Here is a 22,441-nt window from a genome sequence, read left to right on the forward strand (position 1 = left end):
AGCCAGGCGGCGTTAGGCATGACTCATAGCCATCACAATGGATTGTTGCTAGGTTCCATCATTTCAAAGATGAATGGAACATGTGCCGAGTCGATGAGTTGTTGTTCGTTTTCAACCTCTTGTTCTTGTTCTAGTTCTTCGTCTTCAACTTTGTCTATTACGTTACGTTGTTGTTGGTGTTATAAATGAGCTTTAATTTAAATAAATCGTGTGCTAATATCATTAGCCACACATCGCTACATTCAATCACACACACATAAGCAAACATACAGGCAAACACAACGCATTTGCCGGTGTCTCTAGTATTCTGGCCTCTGCTGGTAAAGTAGTTATTTTTAGCGAACTGATACACAGATGCTCTTTCTCTCTAATGGTTCACAGTTGTTGTTACTTTAGGAAATGTGTCAAATGTTGTTAAGTTCGAGGAATGTCAGTGGGTTGTTGCAAGAGCATCTAATATGTCACACGTGTAAGCATATTTGTTTACATTTCATCCTTGGTCAATAACAAGAACAACGCTAACGTGTTCCGTTCTTCTGCTGGACAAATTTACCTGTTCCGGTATCGACAACATATCCGTTTCGCTTGCGTGACTTTAGGTTTTACGTTTTATGTTGTCAAAAAAACTTTGTTTGGATAGAAACAAATCTTGTGCTTTAAACTTTTTGATTCTTTATAGAGCAAAAGGGGGCAAGATCAAGACCTTCAGCTCGTCTATAAAGACGACCTTCAGCTCGTCTATAAAGACGACCTTCAGCTCGTCTATAACGACGACCTGAACTTGTCTTTATTGACGACCTTCAGCTCGTCTATAAAGATGACCTTCAGCTCGTCTATAAAGACGACCTTCAGCTCGTCTATAAAGACGACCTTCAGCTCGTCTATAAAGACGACCTTCAGCTCGTCTATAAAGACGACCTTCAGCTCGTCTATAAAGACGACCTTCAGCTCGTCTATAAAGACGACCTTCAGCTCGTCTATAAAGACGACCTTCAGCTCGTCTATAAAGACGACCTTCAGCTCGTCTATAAAGACGACCTTCAGCTCGTCTATAAAAAATACCATCAGCTCGTCTATAAAGACGACCTTCACTTCATATATAAAAAAATTCAGTCCAAAAATTTAAATAAACGGTAAACGTTTTCTGTTATCCATCAATTTCCGCTAAAATTTCATTTACACGTTTAAACTCACACAAAGCCTTATCTAAGCTAACATTCTTCCATATTCCTACCATCCAAAAATATTATCCTCACAATCTGGTATTAACTGGAATGATATTTCAACTATTCAGGTTTGCTTGTCATCACGCAAACAATCTGCACAGTTCACACTCTTCCAAATATATCCGGCTTTTTTTCATATTTTATCTACATCTGCCGGTTGTCATAAATAAAACGACCAGCTCAGAATTTCCAGTTAAATCCTTAACTTATTTCTTCCTCAGCTTTTTATTCACAATTTTCTCGGTACTGTTGTTGTTGTATTCTTCGTTATTGTTTTCGTTAAACAAAGCATGTGAGCCAGCGAGCGGATGTAAGTTTATTTTTCACGCTTTATGCTTCTTCAGTTTTTCCTGGTAAGGTTGACTGTGGATGGCTTTGTTTTGAGTCAACACATTTATTTCGTGGAAAATCCTTTGCCCATTGTCGCAACGTCCTAGGGTTTCGTGTGATGCCATGTGCAAAATTTCATGTTTTTGTTCTTGTTGTTTTGTGTTATTTTTCTCCATAGTTTGATTTTCAGTTTCTGGGTTCTTCCTTGTGTTTTTATGGGACTTGTCACGTTTTTCCGTCTTCTGATATTTTGCCATTATTTGAAAGCATTTTATTAAGATTTTCGTGTAACATTTATTAGCTTTTGTAAGCATTGAACTACCAGAAAAAGCTTGTTGGTGTTGGCATTATCCAAGTGGTGCTGTTGCTACTGATTGCCATTACAATTTTGTGACACGTGTCCCCATTAAAGGTGTTTAACATGAAATTTTAACGATTTAGTTTTTTCGGGTTTTAAGTTGAATTTGTTTGTTATAAGGCGAAATTGTGGAGGGGCATGGGGATGCAAATTAGACAACAACGTAACACAAATTGTCGGGAAGATACTTCTTAAGCTAACAATAAGAATATCGAATGTTGAAATTTTGAGTGGGAGGTATGTAATGGAGTGGACAAATATAGTCCATATTCAAACATAAATACTACGATGTTCAAGGTGCAAAAGTGCTTCTATAGATCCGTTCTGAAAGAAAGGGTGCTTCTATAGACCGTTTCTGAAAGAAAGCGTGCTTTTATAGACCCTTTCTGAAAGAAAGGGTGCTTCTATAGAGCCTTTCTGAAAGAAAGGGTGCTTCTATAGAGCCTTTCTGAAAGAAAGGGTGCTTCTATAGAGCATTTCTGAAAGAAAGGGTGCTTCTATAGAGCCTTTCTGAAAGAAAGGGTGCTTCTATATAGCCTTTCTGAAAGAAAGGGTGCTTCTATAGACCCTTTCTGAAAGAAAGCGTGCTTCTATAGAGCCTTTCTGAAAGAAAGGGTGCTTCTATAGAGCCTTTCTGAAAGAAGGGTGCTTCTATAGATCAGTTCTGAAAGAAAGGGTGCTTCTATAGATCAGTTCTGAAAGAAAGGGTGCTTCTATAGAGCCTTTCTAAAAGAAAGGGTGCTTCTATAGAGCCTTTCTGAAAGAAAGGGTGCTTCTATAGAGTCTTTCTGAAAGAAAGGGTGCTTCTATAGAGCCTTTCTGAAAGAAAGGGTGCTTCTATAGAGCCTTTCTGAAAGAAAGGGTGCTTCTATAGAGCCTTTCTGGAAGAATGGGTGCTTCTATAGACCCTTTCTGAAAGAAAGGGTGCTTCTATAGACCTTTTCTGAGAGAAAGGGTGCTTCTATAGACTCTTTCTGAAAGAAAGGGTGCTTCTATAGAGCCTTTCTGAAAGAAAGGGTGCTTCTATAGAGCCTTTCTGAAAGAAAGGGTGCTTCTATAGAGCCTTTCTGAAAGAAAGGGTGCTTCTATAGAGCCTTTCTGAAAGAAGGGTGCTTCTATAGATCAGTTCTGAAAGAAAGGGTGCTTCTATAGATCAGTTCTGAAAGAAAGGGTGCTTCTATAGACCCTTTCTGAAAGAAAGGGTGATTCTATGTACCCCTTCTGAAAGAAAGAGTGCTTCAATATACCCTTTCTGAAAGAAAGGGTGCTTCTATAGAGCCTTTCTGAAAGATAGGGTGCTTCTATAGAGCCTTTCTGAAAGAAAGGGTGCTTCTATAGAGCCTTTCTGGAAGAATGGGTGCTTCTATAGACCCTTTCTGAAAGATAGGGTGCATCTATAGACCCTCTCTGAAAGATAGGGTGCATCTATAGACCCCTTCTGAAAGAAAGTGTATTTCTATAGACCCTTTCTGAAAGAAAGTGTATTTCTATAGACCTTTTCTGAAAGAAAGGGTGCTTCTATAGACCTTTTCTGAAAGAAAGGGTGCTTCTATAGACCTTTTCTGAAAGAAAGGGTGCTTCTATAGACTCTTTCTGAAAGAAAGTGTGGTTGTATAGACCCTTTCTGAAAGAAAGGGTGCTTGTATAGACCCTTTCTGAAAGGAAGGGTGCTTCTATAGAGCCTTTCTGGAAGAAAGGGTGCTTCTATAGACCCTTTCTGAAAGATAGGGTGCATCTATAGACCCTCTCTGAAAGATAGGGTGCATCTATAGACCCTTTCTGAAAGAAAGTGTATTTCTATAGACCTTTTCTGAAAGATAGGGTGCATCTATAGACCCTCTCTGAAAGATAGGGTGCATCTATAGACCCCTTCTGAAAGAAAGTGTATTTCTATAGACCCTTTCTGAAAGAAAGTGTATTTCTATAGACCTTTTCTGAAAGAAAGGGTGCTTCTATAGACCTTTTCTGAAAGAAAGGGTGCTTCTATAGACTCTTTCTGAAAGAAAGTGTGGTTGTATAGACCCTTTCTGAAAGAAAGGGTGCTTGTATAGACCCTTTCTGAAAGGAAGGGTGCTTCTATAGATCCTTTCTGAAAAAAGGGTGCTTCTATAGAGCCTTTCTGGAAGAAAGGGTGCTTCTACAGACCCTTTCTGAAAGATAGGGTGCATCTATAGACCCTCTCTGAAAGATAGGGTGCATCTATAGACCCTTTCTGAAAGAAAGTGTATTTCTATAGACCTTTTCTGAAAGAAAGGGTGCTTCTATAGACTCTTTCTGAAAGAAAGTGTGGTTGTATAGACCCTTTCTGAAAGAAAGGGTGCTTGTATAGACCCTTTCTGAAAGGAAGGGTGCTTCTATAGACCCTTTTTGAAAGAAATGGTGCTTCTAAAGACCCTTTCTGAAAGAAAGGGTGCTTCTATAGACCCTTTCTAAAAAAAAGGGGGCTTCTATAGACCCTTTCTGAAAGAAAGCGTGCTTCTATAGAACCTTTCTGAAAGATAGGTTGCATCTATAGACCCTCTCTGAAAGATAGGGTGCTTCTATAGATCCTTTCTGAATGAAAGGGTGCTTCTGTAGAGCCTTTCTGAAAGAATGGGTGTTTCTATATACCCCTTCTGAAAGAAAGAGTGCTTCTATAGAGCCTTTCTGAAAGAAGGGTGCTTCTATAGATCAGTTCTGAAAGAAAGGGTGCTTCTATAGATCAGTTCTGAAAGAAAGGGCGCTTCTATAGACCCTTTCTGAAAGAAAGGGTGCTTCTATAGAGCCTTTCTGAAAGAAGGGTGCTTCTATAGAGCCTTTCTGAAAGAAGGGTGCTTCTATAGATCAGTTCTGAAAGAATGGGTGCTTCTATAGATCAGTTCTGAAAGAATGGGTGCTTCTATAGACCCTTTCTGAAAGAAAGGGCGCTTCTATAGAGCCTTTCTGAAAGAAAGGGTGCTTCTATAGAGCCTTTCTGAAAGAAAGGGTGCTTCTATAGAGCCTTTCTGAAAGGAAGGGTGCTTCTGTAGACCCTTTCTAAAAGAAAGGGTGCTTCTATAGAGCCTTTCTGAAAGAAGGGTGCTTCTATAGAGCCTTTCTGAAAGAAGGGTGCTTCTATAGATCAGTTCTGAAAGAAAGGGTGCTTCTATAGAGCCTTTCTGAAAGAAGGGTGCTTCTATAGATCAGTTCTGAAAGAAAGGGCGCTTCTATAGACCCTTTCTGAAATAAAGGGTGCTTCTATAGAGCCTTTCTGAAAGAAAGGGTGCTTCTATAGAGCCTTTCTGAAAGAAAGGGTGCTTCTATAGAGCCTTTCTGAAAGGAAGGGTGCTTCTATAGACCCTTTCTAAAAGAAAGGGTGCTTCTATAGAGCCTTTCTGAAAGAAGGGTGCTTCTATAGAGCCTTTCTGAAAGAAGGGTGCTTCTATAGAGCCTTTCTGAAAGAAGGGTGCTTCTATAGATCAGTTCTGAAAGAAAGGGTGCTTCTATAGACCCTTTCTGAAAGAAAGGGTGCTTCTATAACCCTTTCTGAAAGAAAGGGTGCTTCTATATACCCCTTCTGAAAGAAAGAGTGCTTCTATATACCCTTTCTGAAAGAAAGCGTGCTTCTATATACCCTTTCTGAAAGAAAGCGTGCTTCTATATACCCTTTCTGAAAGAAAGCGTGCTTTTATAGACCCTTTCTGAAAGAAAGGGTGCTTCTATAGAGCCTTTCTGAAAGAAAGGGTGCTTCTATAGAGCCTTTCTGAAAGAAAGGGTGCTTCTATAGAGCCTTTCTGAAGGAAAGGGTGCTTCTATAGAGCCTTTCTGAAAGAAAGGGTGCTTCTATAGACCCTTTCTGAAAGATAGGGTGCATCTATAGAGCCTTTCTGAAAGAAAGGGTGCTTCTATAGACCCTTTCTGAAAGATAGCGTGCATCTATAGACCCTCTCTGAAAGATAGGGTGCATCTATAGACCCCTTCTGAAAGAAAGTGTATTTCTATAGACCCTTTCTGAAAGAAAGTGTATTTCTATAGACCTTTTCTGAAAGAAAGGGTGCTTCTATAGACTCTTTCTGAAAGAAAGTGTGGTTGTATAGACCCTTTCTGAAAGAAAGGGTGCTTGTATAGACCCTTTCTGAAAGGAAGGGTGCTTCTATAGATCCTTTCTGAAAAAAGGGTGCTTCTATAGAGCCTTTCTGGAAGAAAGGGTGCTTCTATAGACCCTTTCTGAAAGATAGGGTGCATCTATAGACCCTCTCTGAAAGATAGGGTGCATCTATAGACCCCTTCTGAAAGAAAGTGTATTTCTATAGACCCTTTCTGAAAGAAAGTGTATTTCTATAGACCTTTTCTGAAAAAAAGGGTGCTTCTATAGACTCTTTCTGAAAGAAAGTGTGGTTGTATAGACCCTTTCTGAAAGAAAGGGTGCTTCTATAGACCCTTTCTAAAAACAAGGGGGCTTCTATAGACCCTTTCTGAAAGAAAGCGTGCTTCTATAGAACCTTTCTGAAAGATAGGTCGCTTCTATAGACCCTCTCTGAAAGATAGGGTGCTTCTATAGACCCTCTCTGAAAGATAGGGTGCTTCTATAGATCCTTTCTGAATGAAAGGGTGCTTCTGTAGAGCCTTTCTGAAAGAAAGGGTGCTTCTATAGACCCTTTCAGAATGAAAGAGTGCTTCTATATACCCCTTCTGAAAGAAAGAGTGCTTCTATATACCCTTTCTGAAAGAAAGCGTGCTTCTATATACCCTTTCTGAAAGAAAGCGTGCTTTTATAGACCCTTTCTGAAAGAAAGGGTGCTTCTATAGAGCCTTTCTGAAAGAAAGGGTGCTTCTATAGAGCCTTTCTGAAAGAAAGGGTGCTTCTATAGAGCCTTTCTGGAAGAATGGGTGCTTCTATAGACCCTTTCTGAAAGATAGGGTGCATCTATAGACCCTCTCTGAAAGATAGGGTGCATCTATAGACCCTTTCTGAAAGAAAGTGTATTTCTATAGACCTTTTCTGAAAGAAAGGGTGCTTCTATAGACTCTTTCTGAAAGAAAGTGTGGTTGTATAGACCCTTTCTGAAAGAAAGGGTGCTTGTATAGACCCTTTCTGAAAGGAAGGGTGCTTCTATAGATCCTTTCTGAAAAAAGGGTGCTTCTATAGAGCCTTTCTGGAAGAAAGGGTGCTTCTATAGACCCTTTCTGAAAGAAAGTGTATTTCTATAGACCTTTTCTGAAAGAAAGGGTGCTTCTGTAGACTCTTTCTGAAAGAAAGTGTGGTTGTATAGACCCTTTCTGAAAGAAAGGGTGCTTGTATAGACCCTTTCTGAAAGGAAGGGTGCTTCTATAGACCCTTTCTGAAAGAAATGGTGCTTCTATAGACCCTTTCTGAAAGAAAGGGTGATTCTATAGACCCTTTCTAAAAGAAAGGGGGCTTCTATAGACCCTTTCTGAAAGAAAGCGTGCTTCTATAGAACCTTTCTCATAGGAGAGTGCTTCTATAGGCCCTTTTTCATAGGAGAGTGCTTCTATATGCCCTTTCTCATAGGAGAGTGCTTCTATAGACCCTTTCTCATAGGAGAGTGCTTCTATAGACCCTTTCTCATAGGAAAGTGCTTCTATAGACCCCTTCTAATAGGAGAGTGCTTCTATATGCCCTTTCTCATAGGAGAGTGCTTCTTTAGACCCTTTCTCATAGGAGAGTGCTTCTATAGACCCTTTCTCATAGGAGAGTGCTTCTATAGACCCTTTCTTATAGGAGAGTGCTTCTCTAGACCCTTTCTCATAGGAAAGTGCTTCTATAGACCCCTTCTAATAGGAGAGTGCTTCTATAGGCGCTTTCTCATAGGAGAGTGCTTCTATAGACCCTTTCTCATAGGAGAGTGCTTCTATAGACCCTTTCTCATAGGAGAGTGCTTCTATAGACCCTGTCTCATAGAAAAGTGCTTCTATAGACCCCTTCTAATAGGAGAGTGCTTCTATAACCCTTTCTCAAAGGATTGTGCTTCTACAGACCCTTTCTCATAGGAGAGTGCTTCTTTAGACCCTTGCTCATAGGAGAGTGCTTCTTTAGACCCTTTCTCAAAGGATTGTGCTTCTACAGACCCTTTCTCATAGGAGAGTGCTTCTTTAGACCCTTTCTCATAGGCGAGTGCTTCTATAGAGCCTTTCTGTGAGCTTCTCAACATTCCTCGGGAGACATCTTTTAGATTTTGTTCCAACGATAGAGTCACGTTGACCGACCATGTCGCAGACACTAACTCGTATAACATGTAGCATTTGATTTTCATTCTTCTCTGGAAATGGCATAGTCAGCGCAGTCGAAGGAAATGCTTCAAACACGGTGTTGCGGTTGAGAACTTTTTCGGGCTTCAATGTTGCAATTCTCCCGATTATCCAGCCATTTTTCCCGCTTGTGTTCACCGACCAAACTATTAACGTTCAGTTCCGTAAGGGATCAGTTCTGGGTCTGGGGTCAGTAAGGTTGGCTGCTAACTACCATGTTTTTTAATCCCACTGCTGCCGCTTCTATGCACCGGATTGACTCGGAGGAATCTTCATCCAGGGTCCGTCACCTTAAGTATTATGTGTTTGTGTTCGTGTTTTTTTTTTTCATCATGGGAGCGGCAATATATTCCGGAATGTTTGCTCTGACCTGGTTTAGTCCTGGCGGGATAGAGAAGAATCCCGAGCCATGGATCTGATTCGTTTGCCAGATCTACATCCACCATGAGAGTATGTCCACTTCGGTAAGCTGTAATGGATGTATGGAAGGGTTGCACGCATGAGCTTGACTCTAGTGACCCATATTTAATGTGTGCTTTATGTAAAGATACCACCGATGAGCGTCCCACGTTATATGCCCGATATTAGTCTGCTTTTATAGAGCAATAACCTGGTCTGGTGCTAAGCGACTTCAACTTCAAAGCGCTGGCCGAGCATTTCGATAGTTCTGCATTTTGCCCGGTAATTGAAGACACCCCTCCGAGGATAAGAGAAGATTCCCACAGTTCGCCAGATATCACCATTTTGGCACCAGGTCTGATAAATGACATATTTATTTCCCATGGCTCAGACCACCTTTCTATCATCGTCCACTGATGCAGTCGCGCAGCTGCATCACAAAGATGAGTGGTTTTAGCCCAGTTAAGTTCCTGACGATGCAGCCGCCACAATTCATATTGGACCCGCATCATTTGTTTAGCTGTCCAGCTAATCGCACTCCCCTGTATCCTGGTTCTTTATAGAAGCATCCAGTCCAGGTTGCAGAATTTTTGATTCTGGATACAGAAGAATCAGAACTATAACAACCATGTTTTTGCCGCAGAAGTTATCCTGCCACATGATTCATTTTGGAGCCCGCTATTGCGAAAATTGCCCCTGCTTTATAAAGAGTCCGGATATTCCAGGCGTTCATATTTCTCAGTTTATGTTTTATATAGGGGTAGTCCACTAACCCGATGTCCAACCCATGTTTTTTTCGTTTTATCGTACGGGCGGCACATGTCAGCTCACTACCTTTAACGTTAAATGGTAATAAATATATTTCTATATTAGCCGGAGTTGCGAAGCGCATCGGGTTGAGTTAGTTCTTTATAGGCCCATGTGCGTATCGGTTGGGCTTTGGAACAAAGTCTTTAAAAATTAACGTCTTCCACGCTTGTGGCTCTTTGATCCTTGAAGAAAAAAACTTTGAAAATAAATTCTCATTGAAATTACATCACTCATTCAAAGTTTATCTCTTCCGCGTGATTTTATATCATCCCGCTGCCACATTATAGAAAACTTCTTGGCCATTTATTACTCCCGTTTGACTTGCAAATAGACCGCATAATTCACTTGGTTGTGTGGGTGTTTCCTCATTATTTGTTCTTGGTATTTTTTCTTCATTTCCTCTATATGAGAAAATAACCACAAATTTAGGGTTATTATTATTACACAAGCACGCACACACACACTCACATACAAAAGATATACTTATTCGATATGTAAATCTTTATACGGATATTCGAAATCGCAATTACCCTAATTTCATGGTATACAAAAAGAACAACAGCACCACACACATGCAAATAATAATTTGCCAAGACAATTTGTTCGACAAGGACATTCTGTGTTCGTTCATGGGCTTCATATTGAACAAATTACTTGGTGGCTTGTAAATTCCATTAAGCAAAAGACTAGTTGACTGCTTCTTCTTTCCCTTTCCGCATTACAAAAACAAAACTGAAGTTACAAGTAATATGTGGTTGATTATTTTCATTTTCATCAAAGTTGTGACATGTTGTGATAGTTTTTTTGCATTTGCCTTTGTTTTTATTTTGTAATTCTTGTTAATACGTTGCCCTTGCTGGGGGGGAGAGAGAATAAGAAGAGTGAAATACTCAAATCAATGCCAAAGCTTTATAACGTCATTGAACAAATGTCGCCAACATTACTGACAACGTCCCCCCTTATGGCCGCAATTACCGGCAGCAACTAGTGCCGATATCACCATCACCACCGCCACCACCACCAACTCCCTCCCTCCACCTTTACTTTCCAACTCTATTAATATCTATCAACAAGAGAAACTTTCCTAATTTGTTTCTTGCTGGTTCTCAAATTGTCGTGTTTTTCTTTTTTCTTTCTTATCCACAAAACTTTAATGTGTAATAGGATTATTTTTTTAGTTTGCTTCAACATTATTGGAAGTCATACCACCGCCATTGATGAGTTAAGATAAACGATTTCCTTGTAAAAACTACCAACACCACCACCACAACAATTTATGGATTATGGTATTGCATTATTGCTTGTTAACCACATTTGGAGAGGGAGAGAGTTATACTTAGGACAAAAAAACTTGGAGTTTGAAAGAATATTTTTTGCAATGACGAACGAAGAAAAAATGTGATCTTTTGATTCATTAACAAGTAAAAAAGTATCAGTCGGCTTTCCCGAGAGAGATATACCCTCAGCATGTATGAATAGAAACTTCCCTCTAATCAAAATCCTTTTCCTCAATAATTATGTGTTTAGGAGGTTTTCAGATGTTGTGTCCCTTTTTGCCTAGGAGTGTTTTCGTTATAAATTTCCCAAGGATCTTCGAACAGACACTAAACTGCACTTAAAAATGTTGACATTTTTTGGGGGAGGTACCCAAAGGAGTCCGTATTCGAACCTAATCTATGTCTGGTAGAAATATTACGATGTGCAGTGTATGGACCAAATCGGTTACTGCCTTTGAGAGTTATCGTGAGCACCATCTTGACGAAAAGTTTTGAACTTTTGTGGGGGAAGTACCTGAAGGAGTGGACCGATATGGCTCATCTTCAAACTTAAACTAAGTTTGAAGAAAATATTAAATATTTACAATATTATATTATGGCCAAATCTTGGACCGAATCGGTTGAGCCGTTCAGAAGTTATCATGCGCTTTAGCAACTACAGATGGTGCTATGGGGGTTTTTAGAGTTTTCGGGTGATTTTCACAGGATGTGTGGACGCTCCCATGAAAAAGCTTGTACCGTCGTAATGAAAAAACTTGTACCGTTGTACAACAAAAATCAAAGGGATTCGAGAGCAGCTCTTAATCTGCCCTTTTCCGAAATTAAAGGTCCATATTCGAACCTGATCTATGTCTCGTAGAAATATCACAATGTGCAAAGTATGGAGAGAGTTATCGTGCGCACCATTTTACCGAAAAGTTTTGAATTTTTGTAGGGGACGAACCTGAAGGCGTGGACTGAAACTAAGTTTGGGCAAAATATTACGAAGGCCAAATTTTGGACCGAATCGGTTGATCAGTTCGAGAGTTATCGTGCACTCCAGCCAGACAGACAGGTGGACGGAAATTTTTTATTTAATCTAAATTTTCTGAAACATATTTCATCCAAACATACTTGGGGTCTAAAACCGTTATTTCGATGAGCCACTGTAACGTGACCGCTACATTATGGCCCTACCTACCATAAATACTTCCACCCTAATGTCTCACTACTGCAGTAGAGAAAACAATTTACTTACTTACTTACTTTGCTGGTCCATTACAGAACATTTGTTCCATAGACCGAACTAAGAAAATATCTCCAATTCTCTCTGTTTCGTGCTTCGCTTTTTGGAATACCGCGCCTTGTCATCTCTTCATCCACTTGTTTGCGCCATCTATTCTTTGGCCTGCCAATTCTGCGTGCACCGCCATGTGGCTCGAATTTATACGCCTTTTTAGCTGGTTCATCATCGCTCATTCTTATTATATGGTCTAGCCAACGCAATCGTTGCATCCCAATATGTTTAACTATATTGATGTCGTTGTATAGCAGATACAGCTCGTGGTTCATGCGACGTCGATATTCACCGTCAACGTAGATCGGTCCGTAGATCATACGAAAAATGTTTCTCTCAAACACGCCAAGCACTGCCTTATCTGCTTGCGCAAGTACCCAGGCTTCGGAACCATACATCAGCACGGGTAGTATCAGTGTTTTGTAAAGCGTTATTTTTGTTTGACGAGTTGTGGCTTTGTTTTTAATGTGCTTACTTAAGCCAAAGTAGCATCTGTTGGCCAATACAATTTTTCTTTTTATTTCACAACTAAAGTCTTTTACTACCTCAAAATTATAGGAACCAACTTCGACTGTTGGTCCGAGCTCAATGGACGTATTGCGCGTCGACACCATCAGCTTGGTCTTCTCGCCGTTTACCGCCAGACCCACTTTAGCAGATTCTCCTTCGACCTTCATAAAAGTATCGGTTACTTCTTTTACTGATCGTCCCATGATGTCTATATTATCAGCATAAGCAAGTAACATGTGGCTATTGGTGTAGATTGTACCACTTCTTTTAACGTTTTCGTCTCGTATAACCTTTCCTAGCAGGATGTTGAAAAGATGTCACGAAAGGCTGTCTCCTTGCCTGAAACCTCTTTTGGTACAAAACTCTTCGGAGAGGTTCTTTCCTATTTTAACTGAAGATCTTGTGTCAGTTAGGGTCATTTTACAAAGCCGAATGAGCTTTGCGGGGATACCAAATTCAGACATTGCTTGGAATACCTTTGAACGTAGCGGGCTGTCGAAGGTTGCTTTATAATCGACAAAAAGGTGGTAGTTGTCGATCTGCATCTCTTGGGTCTTCTCCAGGATTTGCCGCAGGGTAAATATCTGGTCAATGGTGGACTTGCCAGGTCTAAAGCCGCATTGGTATGGTCCAATTATTTCGTTGACCATGGGCTTTAATCGTTCGCACAATATCCCTGACACTATCTTGTAGGCGATAGGGAGAAGACTTATGCCCCTATAGCTGGAGCGTAAAGACTTATCTCCTTTCTTATGGACGGGACACAGGATGCTCAGGTTCCAATCGTCGGGTACGCGTTCTTCCTGCCAGATGAAGCTAACTAGCTGATGCATACACCTTATCAGCGTGTCGCCTCCGGTTTTAAACAGCTCGGCTGGTAGGCCATCAGCTCCTGCTGCCTAATTTTTCTTCAGCCGGTTTATTGCTGTCTTTACCTCATCTTGGCCGGGTGGTATACATTCAATACCATCTTCTGTGATAGGATCTGTGGTATCTTCGTCGACTTCGCTACTATTGGATACCAACAGTTTGGAAAAATGCTCTTTCCATATCTTTAGCACACTATCTGTATCAGTTACCAGATTACCTTTCTGGTCTCTACAGGAGGATGTGCCAGTTGCAAAGCCATTTTGATGTTTCACTCTTTGATAGAATTTTTGGACTTCATTCTGTCTCCTGTACATCTCGATTTGTTCACACTCCCGCTCTTCCATATCTCTTTTTCCTGCGGAAAAGATGTTTCTCCACACTCCTTTTCTCCCGATACCACTCTCGTGCGCTACGCGTTGCTAATGATTGTAAAGTAGCACGACAGCACGAGTTCGCCATCCCGAGTATCGACGACCAACTCTATCCGGTACGAGCCGACCTACATCTACTTGATACGAACCAACAGAAACGACTTCAACCGAGGCTGTTCCCCGACATAACCAACTCAACCTACAACATCAGCATATCTCCAACCATATACTTATACCTACAAAAATACCTAAATAAAGCATTGAAGCACAATTACATCGTATCTTTTACTTAAGGTTTGTGGACCCTTGAGTCGACCCTGGCAACGGCTGAGCTAACCTCAGCCTTCGAGAAAACCACTCGTTATACCACATTTTGCTCGTTAACATAAATGTTGAGGGTTGAAAAATTAAAGTCTTATAAATCGACAGTCTGTGGCTGTTTTAGTTTTTTTTTTTTTTTTAAATTCCACATTTGATGCTTTTTGCATTTTGTACAATGACGGCTGAGGTTCTCGTTTCGTCAACGTTTCGACCGTTTCAGACAATTTGGAGTCGGTTTAGCCCGGTTCATCATTCAGTTCATCCGTCTGCCTCTATGTATGGCAGGCTGGAGGTTTTCACGATTTGGCTTGGAAACCGCGAGTCCTATGTAAATGGGTCTAAAGAAAATGTTGCAGCTATTAAAATTCTCCACAAGATTGACCTTTATGATATATTCGTAGGTTTAACCGTTTTTGAGATATAGAAATTCAAATTGAGACAATGTACTGACTGTATCGCCTCATTATAAAACAATGTCATTACTGCAATTTCCCAAATTAAACTTATATATCTGGTACAACTACAAATCATCCAATCTGGTTGAGAATTTTCACAGCTTCAACATTTTCTTTAGTCCCATTTTGATATGACTTGCCATTTTTATATGACTTCCAAGCAAAATCTTGAAGACTTAAGATAAAAACCTAAAAATTTGAACTGAACCTCTATATCTCAAAAATGGTAAAACCTACGAAAAACCCTAAAGGTCAGTCTTGTAGAGAATTTTCACAGCTACAACATCTTCTGTAGACTCATTTTGATACGACGGTTTCCAATCAAAATCGTGAAAACCTAAAAAACCCTAAAATTGTGAATTTTGATCGCGATTTATTTGAAAATCCCTCCGACGATTTTTTTGTTTCTTTTTTATTTTTCTTATCTATGAACATTGCTGTTTCAGAATCCGCGAAATCTTCCCATGTGTAAGCGGTTTTCATCAAAAGTTAGTTAAGGCACACCGTGATACATATGGTTGATAATTAGTTGTACTCCCGGTTATAGGCCCAACAATAGACGCATTTGCATAGTCATAATCTTATGGCCTTAGGGGATTATAATGCACATCAAGAGTTCTGACATTCGGCCCTTGGAAATGACCAGAGGCAATAACCAGGTAATAACCGGACTAGCTCTAGCTCTACTCTAACGAGGACGCCCTACCAGAATTAGCGAATGGTGCCACAGATTGCAAGACATAAGCATCGTGTCACATAGTCTGACAATCAAGTCACCCGGCTAATTCGTAATTTCTCTCGGATTAGAGATTACCTCCCTATAATCGTCACCATCAGCGAACCGCCCGACTTCATCATCTGTGAACCCTGCACTTTCATTAATAATGCTAAAGCTAAATGGCCTAGTTTCAGAGAGTTCACCGATCTACACTTCAAAGACATACCCAATGCTTCTGATGTTGGGCAGAAACAACTTTTCGGGATATCATCACCGCTGCAGCCGCTCACTGTATACAAAAGGTCGAATACCCAAAGTGAGATAAATACTCATGAGAGCAGCAAGACTGGCAAATGAGTGTGATGACCCCAGTGGTGACGCAGGAAGTTCACATGTTGGCGGGTGAGCACAATCGAAGTAAATAGACAGATCATCTAAAGATTTGCAAAATGGGAGCCGGAATAAGTGAATTGTGGGTTGCGGTTAAGTCACTCGCAAACCCTGAGAAAAGGGAGTATAGGTCATTAGTCAGAATATGTGCGCTAGTTATTTTATTTTAGCGACAAGGCGATGAGAGGATTGCTACGCCGCATTAGATTTCTTCTGCCGAGAAGGTATCTCCACAATGTGACAATTCTATATAGCTGCTGGTCGTATACCCAGAGTGAGACCAAATTCCCTGAAGACACAGCGGGACTAGCGTCGAGCACGCCCCAGTGACGCCCAGTTAGGGAGCTGATACTGGAAGTGGCTAGATCATCAGAAAAGTTGTAAAATTGAAACCGGAATAAATGAATTGTGGGCACGGGTTAAGTCACTCTCTAAGCCTGAGAAAAAGGAAGATACGACCTCAGTCACGTTTGGCGACGTTACACTGACGGATACGAAGATGTGGGCAAGTTATTTTAATCGACAATTTGTAGAGCACCCCGGGAATGGTGACAGGTCAAAGAGAAGAATACTACGTCGCATTATATCTCTTCCCACCGATGATGAACCACCGCTATTTACAATCGATGATGTTGCAAACATCATTAGGAATGGTAAATCATCACAAGCATTACCAATGCGGAAACAGCTGACTCATGCCAGTCACCCACATCGTACCCGAAGTCAGAAATTGGGGTGTTACCGCTACTGAACCCCAGCGACAGAAATAGCTATTCCTTTGTCGACATCAGCATAGGACTTGTAACCAGAACAGCAGTACAACAGTGTTGGTGGCGTTCGATTTTTCAAAAACCTTTAATAATGTTAAGCACGAAGTGGAATCGAGCAGACTACCCTTCGGCCAAGGTTGAAAATCTTGATAATCATTTATAGTCGTACATGGAATTCAGGAATAAAGCTGAAAACACCTCCAACGTTTGAGAAAAATTTTGTGTCATTTCTGCTAGAAGAATAAAGAAAATATTGAAACTTTGCAGCACTTTGTCTTTATTCATCTATCAGAAATGACACAAAACTTTACTCAAACGTTGGATGTGTTTTCAGCTTAAATTAAAATTTATCATGGTGATCCCGCTACTGAAGCCAGGCAAGGACAACACCAAAGTTGATGATTTACTTCTACGCAGCGTTTGTGAGGAGTATAACAGCGATGCGCGCCATCTCCACACAAATCAGTCGGGGACTTAACCAGAACAAGCCGTGCGATGGGTCAGTATTTGTGGTGTTCGCCTTATCAAAAATCTTAGAAACGGACAAGAATGAAAAGGCATTAAACAGACAATAATAAATTGAAGTCCCATAGAGTGAAGTAGAGAGTTCCCCAAGGTGGAATGGTATCTCCGATTGTATAACCTCACTGGTACGGATGTACCAATGCCCACATTTGAGGAGAAGAAATTTGTTGCCCACTCGGAGCCACAAATAACTCATTTTAGCAAATTCGACAAGGTGAAAACTTCAAAATACATCAAATATGGCTGTACAGTTATATGGGGGTTATTCCAAAACATAGAATTATGTATGTCCAAAATTTTCGAATGATACGCTTTTAACACTAATACCACGGTTACACTTAACCGGATTAACCCTGTGGGTTTGGATTTCAAATGTCAATTCCATAGCGCAAACGTCAAATAAATCCTCTCGAAGTGGGTTAACCCGACAAAAATACTCTAGTGTAACCGTACTATAAATGCTATAATTTGGCATAATTCATAACAATAATAATTAGGTCTGAAATATACGTAAAAACGTCAAAATACCCGAAATCGGATGGTACCGTTATATGGGGGCTATACCAACACATGCATCTATGTTCACATTTTTTGGTAGATAAGCTTTTCGACAACTAGGAACCCTAAATGCCAAATTATAGCTAATTCGGGCTAAAAATTTAGATAAAGACCTCAAATTTCTTGAAATCGTGCGGTACCGTTATCTTTGTCCAGCGTTGTGGATGCTACAGTGATTACCACAGACTGACGGACGGACATGAATAGATCGACTCAGATTTTACGCTGATAAGGAATATATATGTATATACTTTAGAGAGGGGTGCCACCGTGGTGCAATGGTTTGCCTTGCACGCTGAAGGTCGTGGGTTCGATTCCCCGGCCAGTCAACATCAAATTTTCAACGATGGCAATATACCCCTCAGTGATGCTGGCGACATTTCCTGAGTATTTCAGCCATGTAAAACTTCTCTACGAGTGGTGTCTTAGACACGCAGTAGGTCACATATCATTGAGCTAATATGAATCGGGGTGCACTCATTGATATGAGATAAGTCTCTCTTATCCGATAGGGGACAATTATATAAATTATTACTTCAATGCGTTACAAAAAAAAAACATACCCTCCATACTATGGTGTTATTAACTTTTGACATATACCGTCATGCAGTACCTTTCAGTACTTTTGATACCCTTCAAAGTTTCAAATTTTCATGTCTTACCCCTACATACCACTATTGACCCATATTCCAAATTTCACACATATATCCATCCATACCCATTCGCTAAATATCACGGCACAGCATTTACTATTTCCTGTGTGTATTTCCAAATACCCAGCATTGTCTCAATCCTACACAGCAACAGTAACCCAACAAAAAATCCTCACATTTTGATTAAAATGGCAAACTATGAAATTTGACCTTGAATTTCACACAAGCCTCTGACCCTACATTGACCGTCATTAATTTCCTATAAAGTAAAGTGTGTTACCTTTTGTATATCCCTTCAAAAGTTACAGAATTTTGGCCAGGAACAAAAGAACAGGGAATCACTGTGCAACATTTGAAAACAAAAACAATACCTTATTGATCACCCTTTTGCCTCTTAATGGGTTAAAATAAATGACATTGATGGTAACACATTTCATGAATACCAACCATATCCACCATAACAAAACTTGAATAAAAAAGTATTTCATCACTACTGCACATAATCGACGCAATTTTTGATGTTGTTGCTTGACTGGCTGCAAATGTGCGGCCATAAATATGAATATTTCCTACATAGCAATTATATTCGATTACGTCATAAATTTTTAATATTTCTCCAGAATATAAAAGTTTATGAAGGTTTAATACGCAACTTATTAATAAACTCTTTATTCGGATTATAAATTAATTATTACTATACGAAGTTATTAAATAATTAGCACGCTTAGCTATTATAACTAGCCGGATATTTGTGCAAGTAGTTAAACTATTATTATGTTTACATCTCTTTGACGCCTGTGGTCATATATTTGTATACGACCATAATGATAAACACATTCACATAATGATAAAGACATTCATTTAAAATTATCTTGTTCAATCTGATCATAGGCATAATCAATAAATGGTTTGTAATTTGAGGTTCGGTCTAGCTTTAACATGACAAAGTCCGGGATTTATATTTATTCATCTTTCCTATCAAGTGGAGACTGACCTCCTCGTGATGGTAGCTACATTTAACAAATGCAGCGCAACACATTTGCCAATAAGAAAGATTCTAGTTTAGATTGAGGTTTAATGAAAAAACAAGTACAAGTTCCCTGTACATAATCATGTACAACAAAATTTAACTTTTTTAAATTACAAGACACCCCGCACAGATTATGAAAGTGAACCGAAAAAAAGAAGACACGTGTGTCGGCGGTTTGAAAGTTTACGTCGGGAAGTAATCTAAATAGGCGTGGCAAGTTCCGCCCATTTCTACAGGTTTTGAAATATTCGATATCAGATTCCTTCGAATTCTTGCATTTTAGGTATAAAGTGTATTTGGCAATATTACTGACAACAATGTGGGTATTTTTTTATGAAAAAAATTAACCCTCATTCGAGTCACTAAAACGGTCTTTTTGGTCCTCTTTTTCAAAAATGCTTAAAAACTCCTTTAAAATGTGATCGTATCAGATCAAAATATTCCACAAAATTATTTGTCATAAAATTTTACTATAGGTCCCCGAATACAGGAATCTGCCTAAAGTAAAATCACGTTTTAGGGTTAATGTTGTACCTTACCTGAGTTTATTAAATTTTGTCCCACAAAACTTCATTCTAGATAGAAAGCGTCAAAGACAAAAATATTCTCCATCAAATTTCAATGTTAGTCGCGAATAAATTAAATACGTAGTTGCAATATATATATAAGGAAAATATATACATCAAGGTTGCCAACAAAACACCCAAAATTTATTTAAAATTTGTTTTGTTTTTTTTTTCGAGTTGATGCATAAAATAAACAAAAGGAGTTAAAACGAGAAATCTTCTACACAAAATTTCACTGTAAGTCCCAGAACAAACTATAAGAAGATAATGTGTGCTCATCGAAAGCTTCTTCTGATTCCTTTGTCCAAACAACTGGTCGCTTATCCTTTTTTCGAGCACCTTGAAGATAAGCATTGAGTGGTATTTGAATTTCAGCAGCATTCGGTAAAAATCGGCGATAAAAATTTGCCATGGCTAAAAACTGTCGAAGATCCTGAATAGTCTTCGGTTTTGGAAATTGCTGAATTTTTTGAACTTTGCATTCCATTGGCATAATACCTTGGGAATTTAATTTTAATCCGAGAAAATTTACCTCAGATTGTCCGAACTTGCATTTTGATTGGTTTAAAACGATGCCGTAATCTTTAAACCGTTGGAAAACAATTATTAGGTGTTCTAAATGCTCCTCCTGGTTTTTAGAAGCTATCAGTACGTCATCCAAATAGCAGAACACAAAATCTAATCCGCGAAGAACATTATCCATTAGGCGTTGAAAACTTTGAGCGGCATTTCTTAATCCAAAAGGCATTTTCAAATATTCATACAAACCGAATGGTGTTACAACAGCTGTCTTTTTAATGTCATCAGGGTGAATGTCAATTTGATGATAGGCGCGGACTAAATCCAATGTTGAGAAAACAGTACATCCGTTAAGTTTTTGGTTGCAGTCTGTCAAAAAAGGAATGTTGTATCGATCCGGAACAGTTTTTTTGTTAAGACCTCTATAGTCTCCACAGCATCTCCAAGTTCCATCCTTTTTGGGTACCATATGTAATGAACTGGACCACTCAGAGTTCGAAGGACGAATTATTCCATGTTCTAGCATGTACTCAAATTCTTTCTTGGCAGCTGCTAACTTCTCTGAATCTAGACGACGAGCTTTTGCATGACATGGAGGGCCATTGGTTTCTATATGATGATACACAGTATGCTGAGGAAGTCTTTGTAAAACATTAGCCATCTTATAAATGTCAGGGAATTCAGAGAGTAATGCTGAGTATGGAGAGTTATCGGTACGTATTGCAGTAATGCTACTCCATGATATATTTGCAAGCTCTGCTTGAGACTTCATTAATGTTTTGCCGTCAACTAGTTGCTTATCTTTCAAATCTGGAAGTATATGGAAATGTGTTAGGAAGTCTGAACCGATTATTGGTTTGGTTACATCCGCTATAACAAATCTCCATTTGAAACTGCGCCGGAGACCGAAGTCCAATGAGACAATACTGGTTCCGAATGTTTTAATTGGTGTTCCATTCGCAGCAAAAAGATTAATGACACTACTATTATTGTTTATGATAAGTGTTGACTTCTTGAGAAAGGATGTTGGTACAACAGAAACGTCAGCTCCAGTGTCTACCAAAAAATCATATTTGGAACATTGATCTCTAATAAAAAGGCAGCATGACGTATTGATCATAAATTCGGATGCCACGACGTCCGAATTCGAAATTAGTTTTTTTGAAACGAACATGGGGAAACACATTTCAAGGCTTTGTCTTTAAAAGTGTTATGATACCAACAATATTTCTTTCTACTGTTGCGGCTTCTTGATCTGCTTTTTGTGCGTCGATTAAATCTTGTAACATCGGGTGAATGAGATCGCGTGTCCACAAAGCGTTTCTCAAGTGCATATATTTTGTCCAGTATTGCATTAAGGGAAATTGGGCTATTTTAAACCGTCGAAATAGAAGGAGATAACTGCTCCATGATATTATTTGCCTGTGCCGCTATTTCATCCAATGTACCTTTGTTACCAACAAGGATAATACGCACATTTTCGGGCATCTGCTCCAAAAACAATGACTTTAAAACAGAATCACTTACTTGACCCAGTCCTGTATTGCGCATAAATTGTAAGTAATGACTTGGTTTCTGATCACCAATTGCATGACCAACCAAGAGCCTGCGGAGCTTTTTCTCGTCTGATTCCGTAAACGCAGCAATTAACTTATTTTTCAATGCTTCGTATTTGCATCCATGAAAATCAGTGGCCAAGATTATATCTGATACAAACTCTAGTGTTTCAGGGTCCAGGTTGCATAATATATGATCGAATTTTGTTTCACCCCGAGTAATTCTGTTGACTTTAAAAACTGCCTCCACTTGAATGAACCACAATTTAGGATTGTGTTTCCAAAACGGTGGAATTTTGACGGCAGCTGTTGCTGAAATTTGTTGAGGCAAAATTTGAGGTGATTGAGGAATTGGTTCGTTGTTATTGACTCCATCACCAACGCTAAGGTTTGCGTTTGCAGAATTTTCTTCGTGAGACATCGTATTCAATGTACGGGGTCACCAATGTGGAAAGCACTAATATTTATTAAAAACGCGTCTGTTTTTAAAAAAAAGAATTTTAATGAATATTTATTGTTGAAACAAAATTACGAGTGAAAGTTCTGATGAGACTGAAAAAATTATTTTTAAAAAACAAAAAGTGTGTATACTATTTTCAACAAATGAAAACTAAAAATTCAATGGTTGCTTCGCCACAAATATATATAAGGAAAATATTGATCGGACTTTGTAAAATTACGCATTTTAGTACTATAAACTTAAATATCGTCATCAGGATAAGTCA

The 22,441-nt window shown here is 39.3% G+C and overlaps 1 protein-coding gene across 1 annotated transcript; it reads right to left on the reverse strand.

The window, feature by feature from the left end:
* Positions 1-21,534: 21,534 nt before the first annotated feature.
* Positions 21,535-22,137, reverse strand: LOC141393195 (uncharacterized). The gene has a single exon (XM_073966191.1). It carries the CDS (start codon positions 22,135-22,137, stop codon positions 21,535-21,537), a length of 603 nt encoding a protein of 200 aa, XP_073822292.1.
* Between the last annotated feature and the right edge of the window lie 304 nt (positions 22,138-22,441).

This window comes from Musca autumnalis, unplaced genomic scaffold (assembly GCF_047663935.1).
Source record: "Musca autumnalis isolate F117 unplaced genomic scaffold, ASM4766393v1 scaffold_1, whole genome shotgun sequence".
NCBI lineage: Eukaryota > Metazoa > Arthropoda > Insecta > Diptera > Muscidae > Musca > Musca autumnalis.